The following is an 18,543-nucleotide window of genomic DNA, read 5'->3' as shown; positions in this document are numbered from 1 at the left end:
TCTGCAAAGGACAATATTTTTGCTCTATTTTACAATTACAAAGGAGTCCTGAAGTGGGCTCTTTTTCTGTTGCAACCTGAGAGAAATTCCTGGAGGGGCTGTGAGTCAAGAAATCCTCTGAATGTTCAACAGACTCACAGGTCAAAGCAAACAAATCACAGAAGCACTCTGTGTGCTCTGGTGGAAGATGAGGGGTTGTGTCTTGCATGATGCTCCTAGGGATCAGCTGATGCAGACTGCTGTACCAACAGAGCTATGTGATGCATCTCAGTTAGTGTGAAATTAATCTAAGGACAGTCTGCAGTATGAGATTTTTCAGATCAACCAAACATAGGAATTAAACATACAAAATTCCACTTACCTCTTGCCCCCCATCCAGTATGCAGAGTTTAGCTGTCTGTTTCTTGGCATCAACTAAGACGTTAAACATTGTACACAGACAAGAAGGTATACGCAAGTCTGTTGACTTGTTTGTCTTTTGCAGCTTCAGTTCAAATGCAATTCTTGTTCTGTTCATTAAAACACAATTTGTAATATGAGTACCTCTGATAATTCTGAACAGCCACAGTAAACATGTATAAATCCTACTGAACATTTTGGCATAACAATATGCACATGTACGAGAACATTTTAGAATTAAAATTCTGCAAATTCAGAATTTCAACCTTTCAATAAACAATTGCACTGATGGCAATTTCAAGGTTCTGCACTTCTTCAGTGAATTCAGTTGAACAATAAAAGTATTATCTTCTTGCTTTCTAGATAACAATATGTTTCCTTGTGTTTAATTTAAAGCAATGAAAATACCCCTTATTTTCTAGCTTTTCTATGTTAAAATGCAGTTTATTGTATAAAATGCTTGCTTCTAAGAAATAGAATGAAAAAATCTTCTTCTGTCTTTAATGGAAAGAGAATTTTAATAAAGAAAATGAGTTTAATATTAAGAAAATATTAATATTTATATAAAAATTAAGACACATCATGAGACACATAATATAAACCCCCTATTTTCTTCTCACATCAGTGTAAATAAGGAGCAATGTCACTGAAATAAACTACAGTTCAACATACTTGAAGATAAAATGTTTTATTTCCTCCCTTATTTTCAAATGTGGGTACTAGAAATTCACACAATATTTTTAGAAGATGGGAACAGAAGAATCCTATTTCCATTTTAAGAATTCTTAAGATCATATTATTATCACAAGAAGAGTTATAATAGAAGAATTCCATCATGTTTTTCTGAGTTGCTGCTCTAATCTTTATTACCTGATATATGGTATCTTTGACCACACAATAACATAATTAGTGTGTTAAGACTGGTATGTTATGTATTAAGTCTAAAATATTAATATATTTTATAGTCCTGTTGATAAGACAGCATTTTTTCCTTTTTCCAGCTCAAAATCAATATAATCCATGTATTAGTAGCACTGAATCTCTTTGCTGCTCTTCCTATGTTATTTTTACTAAGATTATACTAATAGTCTTCTAGTCCTTTAATATTTCACCATATTTCTAAGATTTCTTCGAAAACTGTAATTGACTGAGCTTCTATGCCAAATTCTTTAGAACAGATGGATTGCTTTAATTTTAGTGTTTCCTACCTTTTTTATTAGAGCTTTAACTTTTATTTCCTTCCCTGTATCATTCCCCTTTCATAACCAAATAGAAAAGTTCTTTTAAAGGTTTCTGCATTTTTAATCATGATTTCATCATTCTAGCTCTAGCAACAGGTTGACATCCTTAGATGAGGTTCTACTTTTTCCTACTGTGTTTAGAGAAAATAATGCAATACTATGTCAACTGTAAAGATTCTCTGCTTGTTTAGCCATCCTTATCAATAGTGTACATTTTATGATTAACACAAATTATCTACAAAATTTATTTTCCCCCATTCTATTAATCTTTTAAAAAAAATCTATATTTTTACATGTCCAGATTAAGCTTTCTGAAGCACCTAACTCTAGATCTCTGTAAATTTTCTACACATACCGATATTTCTTCTAAACTCAGTTATGTTTAGTGAAAGCTATGGCATCAGATCACTGTAATTAATTTAAAAGAATATACCAATAATGCTAAGATACAGCTCAAGGAAAATCAGCCCTATATTTTCTGTAATTTTCAGAAGTTTAGTACTATTAAACTTAGTTTCAGTTGGATGACAATCAGCCAGCCTTCTTTTGTTTATTGTATAAATGCAGAAATATTGTACACTCTATAGTTTGTAATATATTTCTGAGAGACAGTACTTTAAAACAGACAAATTAAATAATATTATGAACTGAACATGAAAAATAATGTAGTAAAGGGGGAAGGAAATGTGTAAAAAGAGAAAGATTTCTTCTAGCAGAATTCTGATTTCTGTTAATATTTGCCACTAATATGGAATAGAAAAAAAAACAAACTTGATTTATTCACTTCCAAGGGTCTATTCACAACTGATAGAAAAATTCTCCTTGGTATTTCCTAGATGTTGCCAAATTGCTGATTGCCAAATGCTGGAAATAAACACAAGTCACAATCTCTTTAGAACTGCCCCGATTCCTGTGACAGGATTCTGGTGCAGATACACCTCTGCAAGCCAGCACGACCCCTCCTGCATTAATTTTCAAATCTCTCCCAATTTTTAAGTGATCATTGCAACTGTACCTTTTAACGCAGGCTTCTATCATGTCAGTGGCCATGAGTTTAAGTCTCTGCTCTAAATGGTGGGCAAATTCTGGTTCTGGCCAGTGAAGATCAAAAACAAACATCTGCAGAGCATCCAGTTTCCAGAAAAGATCTTCTGATGTTGCTGATCCATTGCTATAAGAAACAAAACAAAGCCCCCCAAAACCAGAAGATAAATGTATGGATGTCTATCTCAGTTGCCACATAATTAAGGTAATAAGATTTCTTTATGACATCAACTTCCTCCTTCATTTCCCTGTGTCTTTCAGTACAGTTGCTCTTATTTAAAAATGTGAAAAGGGTAATGGGAAATTTAAAGTATATCCCCTTAGGGTGAAAAAAGTAAGTGACTTCTCATTTGTTAACTGAGAAGTATGGCAAGATAGGGAGGTAGATGGGATATTGGGAAGCATAGAAAATAAAATGGCTCAAGTTTCAGACCAGGATAGGAAAAATACAGGGTACAGGAATAGTATGGATATTTTCAATATAGTGAAGATTGTGTGCCTATATTTTCTTGCCTTCATATCTCTGGTAGATAAGTCTACCAAAGAAATGAAGATGCTAGTAGCTATATTGTAAAAGAGATAACCAGACAAATAGCCCCTAGGTTGAATGAATTCTAACTGAGGGAATAGCATCAGATCTCGGTGGGGATAAAAAAGACAAGAGAAACTTTTTAAAGAAATGTGTGTACAAACAAAACCAGCGGATTAATATGGCTCTACACCATCTCAGATTGTCCACAATGCTTTAAAGTTCTTTCATCCTGATTTCATAGTTAAATTTAAATACAATTGCTTGTGAAAAAATGCAACAAATTAAAGCTAAACTAAGCAGTAAGTTAATTTACACTTCCACTGTCAATACAGATAAATTACATTTTCATGATGCGTTGTACTGCAGTGCCTGAGTTACCATTTAAGATTAGTGTATAATATGCAATGTTGAATTCCAGGATGTGAGTGATACAAACAACCAAAACTCAGCCTGACAGTATCAATTCAGATCCAAACAGTTTAAATACATCACCACTAAAATTTTGTTTCTTCTGCCTTATGACTAAAGAACAGAATTATCAAAGTGTCAAGTGACTCCAGCTCTCATGGAAGGAATCAGTGAGCACTGATAGTTCTCAGGACAGAGCAAGGTCAGATTCAGAACAAAATGAAACAACCAGAAAGGACCTCTAATATTTGAGCACCTAATGCAGCTGTCAGACAGTAGCACCACCACAGGGTCACACCGGGTTAGCCGAGGCAGTGGGCAGTGAGGTGAATTAAAGCACAGCTCATGTTCTGAAGCGGCAGCCGGGATGCAGCAGGAGCACTGCTTCAGCCTCACACCTGCATCCATCACCTTCCAGACACACCTGCGTGCCCCTTGCTCCTCTGCCCTATGGCCAGCACAGCCAGTGCTGCCAGGCCAGGGGACAGCCGGGCAGTGACAAGCTGGGAGCAGGGAAAGCTCCTGCCTAAAGGAAACACTGCCTCTGAGCAACCAGCTCTGGCTCTGGCTTAGTGGTTCAGGTTTTGGTATCTTCGTGGTGTATAGCAGGGTATTCCACACTTCCAACACACTTTTTAGTTTAGGCTTTTTTGATATTAAGCATATTTCCCCCACTTATGTTACACAGTAACTGTTAATTTTGTATTGTATTGTGGTCCTGAAAGAAAACAGCAGAAACAGGAAAAAGACCCATGGGACTGCTAGGGTTACAACCTGCACTGAGGTTCTACCTGTTGAGGGACCACTTTCATGCATCACTAAGTTTAATTAAGGAACGGAGAAAGAAAACAACTAAAGCTTCTGGAAAATTTTATAATCCTGTTAGACCGTTTTTCAAGCTATATGAGAAACAAATATTGAAGATATCATTGTATCTGCTGTGTATGCTGACAGTGAGTGAAGCTGTTGATGCTTTGTTTAGACTTTATCTGATTCAAAAGTGACTAAATCAAATTTTGAGATTATTGGGATAAAAGAATAAGAAAAGTCATATGGGGACAGAAATGGGACAATCTCAGTACTAATGTGACTGTTGATAAAAACATATTTTCTAGAAAATGGACCAAATTTTCTCAGGAAACAAAACTAATAATTTCTATCATCAGATCATAAAAATTAACTAGGTTTTATTCTCCCATAGTTGTTTCTTATTCGCCTGATGGAATTCCAAAGGAAATTCTTTAGGACTCAGGAGGATGAATGTATTCGTAATAACATAAATATATTCTTCTGCACATTTACTACTATGTTTACTACTGCACTGTAGTAGCCACTTAATTTTGTTTAATTGGACTACCAGATAAAGTTTCACAACTATAATAAATGTAATAACAGGGACAGGTTCATGGAATAATTCATTCTGTGAGAAATGCTAATTCATTTGGGTTTTTTTTATACAATTTTGAGTTTTCATCCTTCAATTTTTTATTCAGCATTGTCCAATGACATTTGAATTTGAAAAACATATTGTACTAATAAGATGACAGAAAATAAAGAGCTACAACAGAAACTGGTTTTATTTGTGAAGTGACAGGACACACTCTTGGCTATTTAAAAGTGGTTATTTGAACGGGCACGGTAAAGATACTTCAGTCTAAAGAAGAGAATAATATTGCTCTACCAGAAAATTCAATTGACATTCTTTCTTTAAAAATTATAATAGTTATCCACAGTTCTAAAATCAAGCACAAACTCTACTGCTTTGCTGGCCAAAACTTAGCCTTTCAGGTACTGTCCAGTTGTCCATTCTTATAATCAGGTCATTGCAGTAAGAGAAGGTTCCCAGTGATTAAAAGAGGCAAATATTATGCGCATTCTGTTATATTCCCATTTATTTTAATGGGAATTCAATTTTGCATTTGGTCACACTTTGACTAGGAGAGTGGACCAGGTATCTCCAGAGGTTCCTTTAAAATTATTTTATGGCTTTATGCCTTGCATCATACTGAACACAGCAAAGAAAAGATCCAAGACATAATGTTTCTCCAAAAACCTGCAGCATATCAAATCTAGGAGTTGCATGCAGCCTCCTAGGCATGAAGCCTTAATTCACTTATCCACTGACAGCTGAAAGAGGCAGCTTCCCACTGGGTTTGCCAGGTACCTAAGCAGTAGCAATTAGTCAAACAGGCCACTAATAAAGTACACTCCCACACATGACTCCAGAGTAGAAGTAGAATGAATAATTTCTTGCCTACATATGAAACTCCATAGTGTGGCTTGGGATATGAAAATATAAGTATTAAATATCTAAGAATATTATCAAACAACTAAAATATTCAAAAGCAGCTGGTTTTAGTTCTTCTATAATCCACCAAGGAACAGGATGGTCATTTTAGAAATTACTGCAATTTTTTTTTAAATGAAAGTGAGATACTACCCATTAGTGTTTTGTGAGGGCCACTCAAACAAAACATGGCACAAGCACCACATCCCTAGTGAATTCCAGCTTTTCATTCTGTATGCTGCCTCAAAATATATGTTCAGGGCTCAGAAAGTCAATCGAGAATTTCTTCAACAGAACAGGATTTTCAATAATTTCAGCATCAGTTGTACTCAGCCTTGTCTCTCTTGTCACTCATTATAGTTGAGCCATAGCAGGAAGAATATAGATGACACATTTCCTTTGGTGTTGCTTTTTCTGGTGGAAGACAAGACTGGACTATTCTCCTATAAGCATATATCTTATCCAGGTTGCCCCAGCATTGAAATTTCCTGAAGCTGACAGCAACACCAGAGAGCAACAGACAACCTCAGGTGTGTATCTACAATATTCCTAGTTAGTGACACTATGTTATGTCTGCACTGAAAAGAATAATCTATAAATTAAGCCAAAAACAATTAAAATCACCCACATATCTAACTTAAAATCCATGTACAGATGATGCAAAAAAATTACATCCAAAATATGAAGAGCAATTTAAAACAATATATTTGAATTAATGAATGAGTAAGGAAAAGCTCCTCATTGAGGCTGACTGAAACCTTTTACAGAATATTCAAGCATTTTTGGTCTTTAAAATTATCTTCAGCTAAATGAAAGATCAATTCACAGTGCTCTGCGTGTCTAGTCAATGTGTCCTCTGAGCTATCTTCTCCAGAGACCAATCAAGAAGAACAGACTACTACTCATAACAATTTCCCATTTTCATACCTCACTTTTCAATGCCCAAAAAGAAGTGGAAAAAAGGCAATGATCTTTCTAAATGTAGTTATAAGTAGCATATGTTTATTGCTCCAAAACAAATTATCAAGGACAAAAAAAGAAACAATTAATTAAAAAATATAAACAATCTTTGCTAGTAATGTTCAAGAGAATTGTAGCAACTTGAAAGTGAAAATGGGGAAAACATATTTTCATCAATAAAGCACACAAATGGATGCCCAAATGTGAATATATTGTCACTTCTTTCTCTTCAGCAAAATTCTTATGTAGGCACATAATAGCTCTATTGAATATTAATATACTTAAACATGAGCTTGAGAGCATGGACACAAACATTAGCAGAGTTTGGAGAATAATAAATCTCTTTCTATTACAGATAAAAGAGACACAGGACTTCAGCAAACCTTTAACACAGCTGGCTCAGAGACTACTCATTCTCATTCTTTTTGACTCTAGATTCTTCATTGTGTAATCCAAATTGATAACGAATAATTGGCCACAATCATCACTTCCAAACAGAAAGAAGAAAGTCCAGCAGAACTCTGTGATATACATAGTCATCTTTCCAAATCATCAAGTTTTGTAGCCAGAAGGAGGGAGCACAGTGAACTGGGAAAGAAAGACTTGGAGAAGGTAGTGGAGAGAAGGTGTTCACTTGTGCTCCTGGATCATATGACTCTGCTGACTATACGTGTAATTCAGTGTACTTCTCTAGTCCATCTAAGCTGGGATGTTCATCACATTGAAAAGGAAAACTGTCAGGAAGCTCTGGCTTTTCCTTAGGAGGTATTGGAGCAAAGGTATTGGGTTACTACTTGTTGAATAATAGTAAGTGTATTCTCCCTGAAAAAGATGGGATGGGAGGAGAGGGAGAAAATAAACCCCTCCTCCTTTCTTTTGACTACATAATAGTCAAAGTGACCCCCTTCCTCTGCCTGATAGCTTACTTGGCTCTTCAGTAGAATGCAGATAGGCTGATTCTTAAAATACTGCCTGAATACCAGAGTATTACAAAGCTAACTTAATGCTGCCTGCAATCGAGACTGTCGATTCATACACATTTTATAAATATAACCTTAAAGCTCAGTGTTTTGGGGAAAGAATATGAAGAGGTGCCTCCAACGGAGCCAGCACCATGGCAGATCTCTTCTTGAATGGTGTGTGGGGTGGCTGAAAGGAGTAATGGCCTTACAAAGGTTACAACTGTAGTAAGAGGACACTGCTCACCCCCACTTCTCTTGAAAAGCAGCAGAATGACAGCTACTACAGCATGTCAACCTCACTGCTCACCAAATGCTATGAAAGCCTCACTGGCTGGTTTAGGATGTTATGCATACTATTTCATATATACCATGAAACTAAATATGAGAACATGTGCAAGAGGGATGAGCCCATTGCTGAATTTTACTATGCTTGCAAGTGTTTTGACAAAAGAGTCTAGCAAACATATTTCTGCAACAAACCTTTCATTTAGGAAAGATCAACCACTATAATCCCACAGCAGAATCTGTATTATTTATAAATTTGGTATTCAAAATACACGAAATTTCATCTGTACAATTTATTTTTACTGGATGTGGCTGCTAGAAAGCAGACTATAAGAGCACATCCAAGATCAGCAGCTCTTAACTCTGAAAGCTATTCTTTAAGAAAAAAGTGACCTTTGAAAACCTGGGGACAACAGAAAGAAATTTGAGTTCCAGAAGGCCAATTAGTTTGTATTCAAAGCTGAAATGACTTGCATAAGCACATCAGGAGAAACCTAGCATTACTATAGTAAACACAAAAGGTACCAAAGACAAGGATTAAGAGGAACTCTGTCACATTTTAGGGGAATTAACAGCAGAACAACAATCGCAATACTCCCTTTTTACAAGGAGTCACATGAAAAAGACAAGGGATAAAAGGTTCAAGTTACTTCTGGGGAGTTTCTGATTAGAAAGTAGAGAAAATTTTTCAAAATGAAGACAGTCATTGGAATAATATCCCCCAGAGGAAATGTTGGATTCCCCAACACTGCACATTTTAAAAATTCATCTGGACAGGATGATAGGCCATTCTAGACCATGCTTTTGCCAAGGAAAGTTGTATGAGATGATCCTTCAGGTCCCTTTTAGCATGATATTCGTTGATTGTATTAACCCTGCAGAAATAGATCTAATGCTATTTAGAAGTCTGTCATAAAACTTGAAAAGACAACACTTGTCTTGAAATGATATTATCAATGTATGTGTTTTGAATGTGTGTTTTTTGAAGTCTTTCATTTTCATGCTTTCCTAATACAACTTTTGCTAAAATAACATTCTTGAGCCTTTCTCTAATATATATTAATGTGTCCTCACACAAAAATCAGACCGGTAACTATGGGAATATTTCCACAGAGCACCGAAATATTAGGGAAAAATCAGAAAGAATTTTTTTTTTTTTTAAGCAGACGAAGAAAGGGATGTACTTCTATTCTTGGTACTACTTGGTACATACTAACATTTTACTACTTTCCTGTAACGTGGATATTTCATCTGATGACAATATTTACAATCAATGACTTTCAGAACCAATACAAAATGAGTTAATCAAACCCATGCAAAAATTATAATGGGCTGCCTCCTTTTACAAAACCACAATCTAAAATCAATAATCCAAAAGGTTCCCCACTGCTTGTTAATTTAAAAGAGTAATTAGGTTATTTAGAGTATGAAACATCATTCCTGCTATGACAGATCATTGCCAAGTAAGATCTTCTAAGTTCCCAGGTTTAAGACTGCTACATTTTAATGCACTAGAAAGCGCAACTCACTAACAGTCCATGCTCGGCTCACTCCCAAGAGACAACAATTTCCAACTAAGAGAGGATAAACACCATGCAATCCAAATACAGCTGCACAGAACACTAGCAAGGCCATGCAGAGCTGACATACAGTCAGAAAGTTATTGAAGAATACACACGTGGAGTCATACAAAGAAGTCATCCAGGTTGGTGTAGTAAAACTAGGTATTTGTGGAAGATTAAGAGGCAAACTTGGAACTTTTGGAAGAGCTACATTAGGAAGACTGTTGGTGATGCTCCTGTGAAGAAATAAACAATGTAGGAATACAATAAAAAATAGAATATTTAAAGGACAACAGGGGAGAACCCCTTATTAGACAGAAAGCTATAGGCAGGTGCTTTGTTCAGATTTTGTAAAATGCACTTACTTGACAGGTTGCCACGATTCTTGTTCAAGACCTCTGTGAATGGACTGGGCAATTGATGATTCCATGAGGTCGATGTAGCGGACGACCATGGGAACAAAAAATTCTTGCAAGTGCTTGTGAAACTTTCCATTGCACAAAAGTGCTTTAAAAAACAAGCAAGAGACAAAAATGTCAGACCTTTTGTTATAGGAAGAAGTGTATCTCATGTTTTAGTACACAAAGGCATTATAAGAATAAGATCTAGGTTGTGTAGGAAATACAGTTCAGAAAAGACAAATGAAGTGTTCCATAAGGACAGTGTAGTACATTTCAAACTGTCAGTGTAATGAAAACTAGGTACATATTGAAGGTCTTTATTTAACCACAACCTTTATGCATCATCTCAAAATTAATAATATTCTTTGTTGAATCTAAATATTAGCAATTTTGTTCATTACTTCTACACCAAGACAGGACAAAAATACCCAAAACAAAGAAAAAAAAGTATTTGAATGCCATTTAAAAACAGTAGAATATTACCTACTTCACAGATGGGAATTTACTACAAGAAGAACTGCATACACATGCAAACTGAACATGCTCAAAACCTGAAAATTAGTTTGCCATTGCCACTGCTTGTCCCTGTATTCCCTGAAGTGCTGTCCCAGCAAATGCTAACCCTTAGCACACTAATGTCCTGTCCCACCCAGGGAATATATATTTCATGTTTTGAATGTTCTGTGTTCACCCTTTAATCTACCACTGTTATTAGTACCTATAAGAATATTCCCATGTACATGTGGAAATCACAGAAGCTCAGCCACAGAGATAAATTTTTCATGACCTTGGAAATCTTTTTCTCTCGTCCGTGTTCTGTTGTTTTAAATTCTTTTGTAGGTTTCTCCTCCCACCTATTCTGGCATACAGGCTTCTTGTATGATTGTATGGGTGCCAAATCCACCTTTTGAGGAGGCTTCCTCCTCTTCCTAAGAAGAAAAGCCTGGATCACAGGGCTCACCGTGGACACCCTGCTTCAAAATTACAATCCCTTTTGTTCTACTACCAGTGCCACTCTATGACTAACAGGTCAAAATAATCTCTATAACTTCCAGAAACTACATTGCCTTCCATTCCTGAATGATGTCAAGCTCAAACTGAACCTGGGGGAGAGACTATAGGGAAAAGGTGCCACCAAGTTTCTGTCCCCTATTGCTACTTGTATTGCACTGAAGTCCCCTTGTTGCTGAATGCTTGGACACTATGTTAAATTTTTTTGTTGAATACAGTGATCTGAAAGCAGAAAGCTATTTTCTTGAAAACATCCTTGTAGAGTAATAGGAAATATTGTACCAATCACCTTTACCTGAGGAAACAATATTACATGATCAGTTTTCTCTTGTTTTGTGTAATTTTATTGCTAAGAATTTTGAAACTTTCAGCTAATTTCCAACCACTTTAGACACAGGGGTGGAGATATCAGATATATGAAGTTTTATAAAAACAGGCAGCTAGGTAGCAGGCAGAGATTATTAGGGTTTCCACTGAGAAAAAGGCAGAGGATCATCTCTTTATTAAACACTTGAGAATCCACCCTTGAGAGTACCTGTGAGTCCATTACAAACATGATCCATTATTCACGCTGCTCCTCAAAGTAATTGTTAACTAGTTAGTCCTGGCTTATTATTTATGTATCAGAAATTCAAAACAGTGCTATCTTTCTCTATTCATAATTGTTTTATATGTCTTAAAACTACATCACCTTTTACCAGCAACAGAAATGACTGAGGAGGATTTGGATATTAATACAAAGGTTGCACAGTGAACAGCTGATGATGAGCTGTTGGTTTCTTGCTTTTGAGAAACAAAAGGTTGCTGGCATCCATTTGCATATTAGGCTGAGTTTTCAAGGCAACCTTGAGCTGAAAAATAACAACAAGAATACAACTATGCCAATTAAATAAATCTTGCTGCTTTATAGTGAGCCAGTGAAGAACAGTAATTAATCAGGCAATCACAGTTACTTGAAGGGATAAGCTTGTAGTTTAGTGTTTTCTGAGCACACTGCAGAAATGCTCTGCTACTAGTGCTGCTCTGGGAATTACAGTAATGAAGCCTCATGGGCAGGAGGGTGACTTGTTATTTCAAAACCAGCATGAAATTTTAAGAAGTCACAAGCAAAAAAGGTGTTCAACTTAAAAAGCTGAATCATTTTCCTAGCATCATTACACCAGCCTTTACAAGGAAGTGAAATTTTCCAACATTATGCCACGAGTCATTGTCACTTCACCTCCATGGAATTCCCTTTGTATGGGGGTACACACTCACAGAAGAGAACTGTCTTCATTCAACAACTCCATGAGCAGTCTGTTTTCCTAGGGTTCAGGACATGGCAACTCTGATTTACCCATCTGGTGATCCCCATCAAGGATTAATGCACGGCAGGGGAAGAACTCAGAGCACAGGGATAAGTGATATAGCTGAGTATCATCATCAGACTCATGGCACTCTACCCTATGATTAAAATTGATCTTGCCAAAAGGTACCAACTGTGCATCAAAGCAGATGGGAAACAAGAGATCCTTGAGGAAATGCCACACTTCAGATCCCTCAACTACCACTTGTCTTCAAAGCTATGTAGCTTAATTCTCCATTGTCTTTTCAATATAGACTCCCCACACCCTCTTCATATGAGCCATCTCATATTCACACAAGCAACAATAAAATGAAACCCTATGCCAGAGCAAGGTAATGCATAGACAATATTAAAGGAACACATATTACAGGAACAGAAACAGAACCCCAAAGTAGACATTCTTGAAATACTGAAGTTGAAGAAGAAAATGATTCCATTTTTTCCATGTTAGGAAATATACTAGCTGAAATATATTACATTATGACAGAAAATATCAGAGATGAATGTGAAGTTTAGATATTCAGTACTGGAATGAGGTTTCATCTCTAACAGTAGGAAATGAATTCACTGTGCCTGTGGACCACAGAAGCGGTGAGGCTTCTACTGCTTTTACTAATACAGGCACATCTTTGGAGTTATCCTGGAGTCAGGATGTCCTACTGTCCTCAAGAGCTTCAGCAGAATCAAAGGCAGGGAAGAATGACACAGATTAACATGAGCCTCTTTTCATTTGACAAAACTACCACTGTCAGAGAGTCTGTAATTATCCTGCACTTCATAGGATTATATGGAAAAGATAACTTGAATTTTCTGATAATTTTTAAAATCCAAAATAAGCAAGAGTATATTTCAAGAAGGAAACATCCTTGAGGATCCAGACTGTATTTGTAGCAATTGAAACTCAACCAATGACATGTGAAAAGAAAGTTTATATTCCTGTTAATTTGCTGTTTATATTCTGCCTCCACAGAGAATTTCTTAATGAGCTAGTTAAATTGTAGGAAAAATTGCAAGTGTCCCAATTTATATGGAAATTATCTTGTATTTTTACATATAAGAAATATTTTAAAAGTGAATTTTAGAGGTTGACCTTGTGAAAGCAAGGTTAAAATTGAATTACTCTTTACTAGACAGAGTGACATAAACAGGTAATTGCACAATTTACATTTGTTTAAAAGTCCCATTAGGAAAACTGATTATTGAGTATTCTGGAAAGTAAAAATGAAGCTTGAGCTAATTCTCAGTATCAGTAACCAGGACGTGTAGCTCTTATCCAAAGGCAGGTTGTTTCAAAGCAGCCTCTAATAGGACTGAGTCCCTGGTCTGAGAAAAGATACCCTCTACAATGAATGAGAAGTGTAATGTTTGAGGTGTTGGGGTGGGTGTACAGTTTGCTCTGATTACCTTAAATCCCAGCTGTTTTCTAACTCTACCCTGTAGTTTAAGATAGGGTACAAAGTTATACATAAATTCTTGTCTAAAATTGCTACATAGTCTGTAAAAAAGCAGGAAGGTGATGATTCTGTCTTTGATGGTGTTTCTGCTACTAGCAGAGATAGTGGAAAAAATGTATCAGAGAATTCCTATTTGAAGTCAACAACCATAATTATGGCAATGGCTTTCAAAAGGCTAACTCTCAACATGCTGTTTTTACTAAATCAGCTTCATCAGACTCTGCTGGTTAGAGCAGACTGTGGCAGAGTTAGAGGAGATGCACAGACATTCCACTGATAACACTTGAAGGAGAATGAGGATTATGAGTTACCTTTCTAATACTCCTAGTTTTGACTTGTTTGTGCCAAGGTAGCGATGGAAGAGTGTTGAGCAATAGCACACGACGAAGTGTCAGTAAGTGACACTTGGAGAGAAAAGTTGGTAAGAAAATGATCAGAATACTAACTATAGTTAGAAAACCTCTAAAACAAACAAAATACAGACACTTCATCTAACTGGGCATATGTCAGTAAAAGATACCTCTCACACCATGTTACATGAAGAGAAATTAATACATGTCTGTCTTTTGGGCACTAAAAACCAGATTAACCTGAATAATTAAACTACAGAAAGTAAATTGCCTTCTAAAGCTGGTCCCCCTCACAACACAATTTATAGGCTCTGTGGACAAAAAGTAACACGTTCATTACAGAAAATAAGACACAATCCCAGGACAACTATGTTCTTCTTCCCTTTATGAATATCTAATTCTGGAAAACATAGTTTTGCTATCATAGAGAGATGATGAGTACTGCTACCACTGTACAATCTGCAAAGCTTTACAGAGTCAGGCATAATTGTGAGTGGACAATAGTAATTCTGGAGATCATTAAAATGTATGCTATAAAAGCAGCTACAATATTTTTTTCAAATATTTACAGTTTGAAAAATCACAAGGAATTTATCTTCAATTTATTATTCATCTCTACAGTGAATGTAATTTTTAAAATCACTTTCTGTAGTTAGGTCTTATGAGAAAAGCTGAAAAATTTTACAAGATAGGAAGATCATCCTCTTCCCTCTCTCAGTTTTTTAAAATTTTTCAGTTAGACTAAACGGGAATGCAATCACTGATGTACTCTTATACTTTATTCCTTGTGGAATAATTCAGAAAAAAATTGAGAGTCTTAAGGTGCCACAAAATGGAGTCCTTCATGAAAGAAATGAAAGCTTCAGTCAGGACTTCCCCATCCTCCCCTCTCTTCACAAAATATTATACACCATATTGGAAAATGCATTTTTTTTCTCATTGTTAAGTGAATGTTGACTTTGAAGTATTCACCTTGAATATTGTACAACACTTTCTACACTGTGTAAAATAGCATATTCACTATTATTTGAATACACATGAATATGAATTTTCATTGTCTCTGAGTTTTTTTAATTATACTTTAGTGACAAAGTTATAAAAATAGTTTTACATGCAAGTTTTCTTTAATGGCGTATATGTAAGATTGTTTCTTTATTGTTAGGAGTTCTCTCATGTCAGGTTTATGTGAAAACTGATTCATGCACCAAAGATTTAGAGCTCATTTAATGCTCTTGAGATAGAATAACATGCAGGTGTCAGTCCTCCAAATTTCAGTGAAGATTAACCTAATATGCAATATGGTGACCTAACTGTTCTTCATTTGAAAGAAGTCTGAAAAGTAATCTCTGATATAGCCAGAGAGTGAGAATAACCCAGTGGGATTTCCACCTCTTCATTTCCTAATGAGTTTTTTGATAATGAGAGGTGACTTTGCCAGCCTCTGTGGGCTCTATTATGGCTAATTTACTCCACTTCACTCTCCTTGTTAATTATTAACACTAGCCTTTTTATCCTCATGAGACCACATTCCAGTTTTTCCCTTTTTAGATTTTTTTCTTAATACATCTTTATGAAGGGGATAGTTTTCAGGAAAAAATTTTCACTTAGGGTAAAGTCAGAATTATTTATTCTACTTTGGAGGACTGTAAAATTGACTATATAAGCATAGCAAACTCTTGCTAACGCTTTTGATACAGTTACAAGGTGAAAAGGCGGTTAATTAAGAATAAGCACTGAGGTATGTTCCACTTGGGAATCACTTCTTGGTAGGACAGTCACTTGCCACTTGCTAACATGTCCACTGCTTAATAGGTGACTAATTTCCATGGTTGATTTCCAGTAGTTATGGAAAAAGAAAAAGTGTTATTTTCCAGATGGCTTTCACCTGCCAGAAACTGTCATTTAATATATCTATTACCATTAGGGAATTACAGAAATTGGTATACAGGTGTGATATTTCATACAACAGTTGCTTCATGTAATTCGGTTAAATTTTAAAAATATTTGTAACAGTTGCTTTAACATGAAAGTTTTCATACAATGTCTTTCTTGAGCCTATTCTAGTAATTTAGTATTATTATATGCTTAATCTTTTAAGGAAAGAAGAATCAGCAGCCTATTAGCAATCTCTTGCATGTGAAGACAACCCTTGTTTGTTTCTAACGCTACTCTCAGGTTGGAACCAAAGCTCAAAGGAACACAAGTAACACAACTATGAAGTTAAAACTGATGTCACAAATCCTTCTTGTAAGACTTCTGTAAAATATCCACACAATTTTCAGAAACCAAAGAATTGTTTTAAGTGCATGTTAACACCACAACTAGAGATGTGCTTCCTAAACTGAAAATATATGATGGCAGGAAAATAGGCTGCATATCCCATCTGAATATAGGCTTCAGATTTTTAATCTGGATTTTAGATGATGGGACACCACTTAAAGTAGTGCACAATTCACCTTTAAGGAGTCCAGCTCTTCTGAGATCTGCATTAAGATTGAACACTTCCTACATGCTTTTCAGCAACTTTCTCAATTGCCATCACAGCAATTTTAATAAGTTTCTGAAGGTGCAGTTGGCCCAATGAAGGATCTAAACAGAACATTTTTTGTGTGTATTTTATTCCATGCTAACACCACTATACCCTTATAGACATAACTAGTGTGAAAGTAGTTCAGAAGGCTTAGAAGGAAATACAAACCACAACTTTATTTAAGCAATATAGATTAAATGCAAACTATCAATACCTCTTATATTACTTGTAAATAATTGATTCAAAACTGAGTAATTTGTGAACATCAAGTGGTTAATGCACTGCCAGAATAAGGACTGAAACGGTGCAAGGATAGAGAGAAGCTGCTCAGCTTGCAGGAAATGGAACACCAGGATACCTATCATAAAAACAGGCATTGTAACTTCTATTTTGAGCATTATCCTCTTTAGAAACACATTTCTAAGGTGTGGGTGGATTGAAAAATCTTACACAAACAGTATGTAAAAAAAAAATTAAGGCCTTACTGTCATTTCTGAGGGCATTATTCAGCAGCTGGAAAAGTGGGAAGCTGTCCCAGGAGTCCTGAGGCTGTGCCTCAAGTGCCGAATCCATATCAACAGAATACAGAGACAAAAACTTCTCTGCATGCTCAGCCAACAATTCTGGCCACCAAGCGAATGCCTGCAAACATGACAAAATAGAATTACTAAACATGAGCCAAAGCAAAGAGATGCGTTCTATCCAAGGCAGAATGCATCTGAGTATGTCACATCACATCCTGTCTCATTTGGGAAGGAAGAATGGGCCAAGTGAAAAATGTGAAAATATTTTATAAAACATAGCATCAAAAAATGTAAGAAATCAAATGGATTATTGGGGGAAAGGTGACATGATCAGAATAAAAATATAACACTGAAAAGATTAAAAAAGGGAGTATAAATGCCTGCAAATTTTTTCCAGAGAGCAAAGAAAAGCATGAAGGCCTCACCCCTGAAAAAAATGACCATATATGTTTCTTTTGATTTCATTAAGTTCTAAAGCAGAAGAACTTATTTTTAGGATAAATCTTTATTAATACATTTTGCACTCATTTGGTAATCAAAATGGATGTTTTACTGTGAAATTTTATTCCTTTTAGTCTGAGGGGTTTTTTAACAGCTAGAGAGTGATTTTAATTCCTATTTTTGCCTTAAAGATGTCAGCTTCTTCTGAGGAAGACATCCAGTTTTCCTTGTGCAAATGCTATAAATCTTTAGAAGTTCACTAATGTCTAAACTCATTTTTTGGTAACTTAACATGTTGGAACAGTTTTCTCTGGCAAAAATTTATTTTCTTATGCAATCCTTAAAGAGGAGAAGAAATCAGTGAAAAATATTATAAGTATGTAAAGCCAGCTCTTCATTAAAGACATAACTATTGTACCTTTTTACCATCACATAAACCTAGGCTTTTAAATATCAGTATTTAAATGTCAGCTGAGCACTGGATCAGGGGTGCTCTGTGATCCTGGAGTTAAAGATGAAAAGGAAGGGAGTTTATGAAATGGGATGAACATCGAATCCTGCTGAGAGTGTTTTGCTCAGAGTTTATAAGAACATCTGATAGTGAGAAATGCCTACACATGCAACACAGGAAGATGCCGTTGCTTTCAAATTTATGCCACTCATTTTGAATATATAGTTTTGAATATTTTTGAGTTGTCAGCATGGAACACACGTAGCTTGATTTACACAAGAGCTGAGGCCCCCCCTAGCTTCAAATAAATTCACAGAAATCTTAATTTCATTTATAAAACATAGGCCCTGGGTGGT

At 35.7% G+C, this 18,543-nt stretch overlaps 1 protein-coding gene across 14 annotated transcripts in view; it reads right to left on the bottom strand.

Annotated features, from left to right (window-relative positions):
• The window catches only part of CADPS2 (calcium dependent secretion activator 2), a 287,063-nt gene that overhangs the window by 37,036 nt on the left and 231,484 nt on the right, over positions 1–18,543 (bottom strand). For 8 of the 14 annotated variants that reach the window (XM_062491053.1, XM_062491054.1, XM_062491055.1 and 5 more), the window contains 4 exons: positions 17,257–17,413; positions 10,046–10,187; positions 2,656–2,811; positions 362–509 (listed from right to left, as the gene is read on the bottom strand). In XM_062491053.1, coding sequence (XP_062347037.1) covers positions 362–509; positions 2,656–2,811; positions 10,046–10,187; positions 17,257–17,413 — 603 coding nt within the window. Of the gene's footprint in view, positions 1–361; positions 510–2,655; positions 2,812–9,796; positions 9,917–10,045; positions 10,188–17,256; positions 17,414–18,543 lie in introns of all 14 variants that reach the window. The other 6 variants (XM_062491046.1, XM_062491047.1, XM_062491049.1 and 3 more) reach the window with 1 other exon arrangement.

Source organism: Cinclus cinclus, chromosome 4 (assembly GCF_963662255.1).
Source record: "Cinclus cinclus chromosome 4, bCinCin1.1, whole genome shotgun sequence".
NCBI lineage: Eukaryota > Metazoa > Chordata > Aves > Passeriformes > Cinclidae > Cinclus > Cinclus cinclus.
This window is presented reverse-complemented; position numbering and strand designations above follow the sequence as displayed.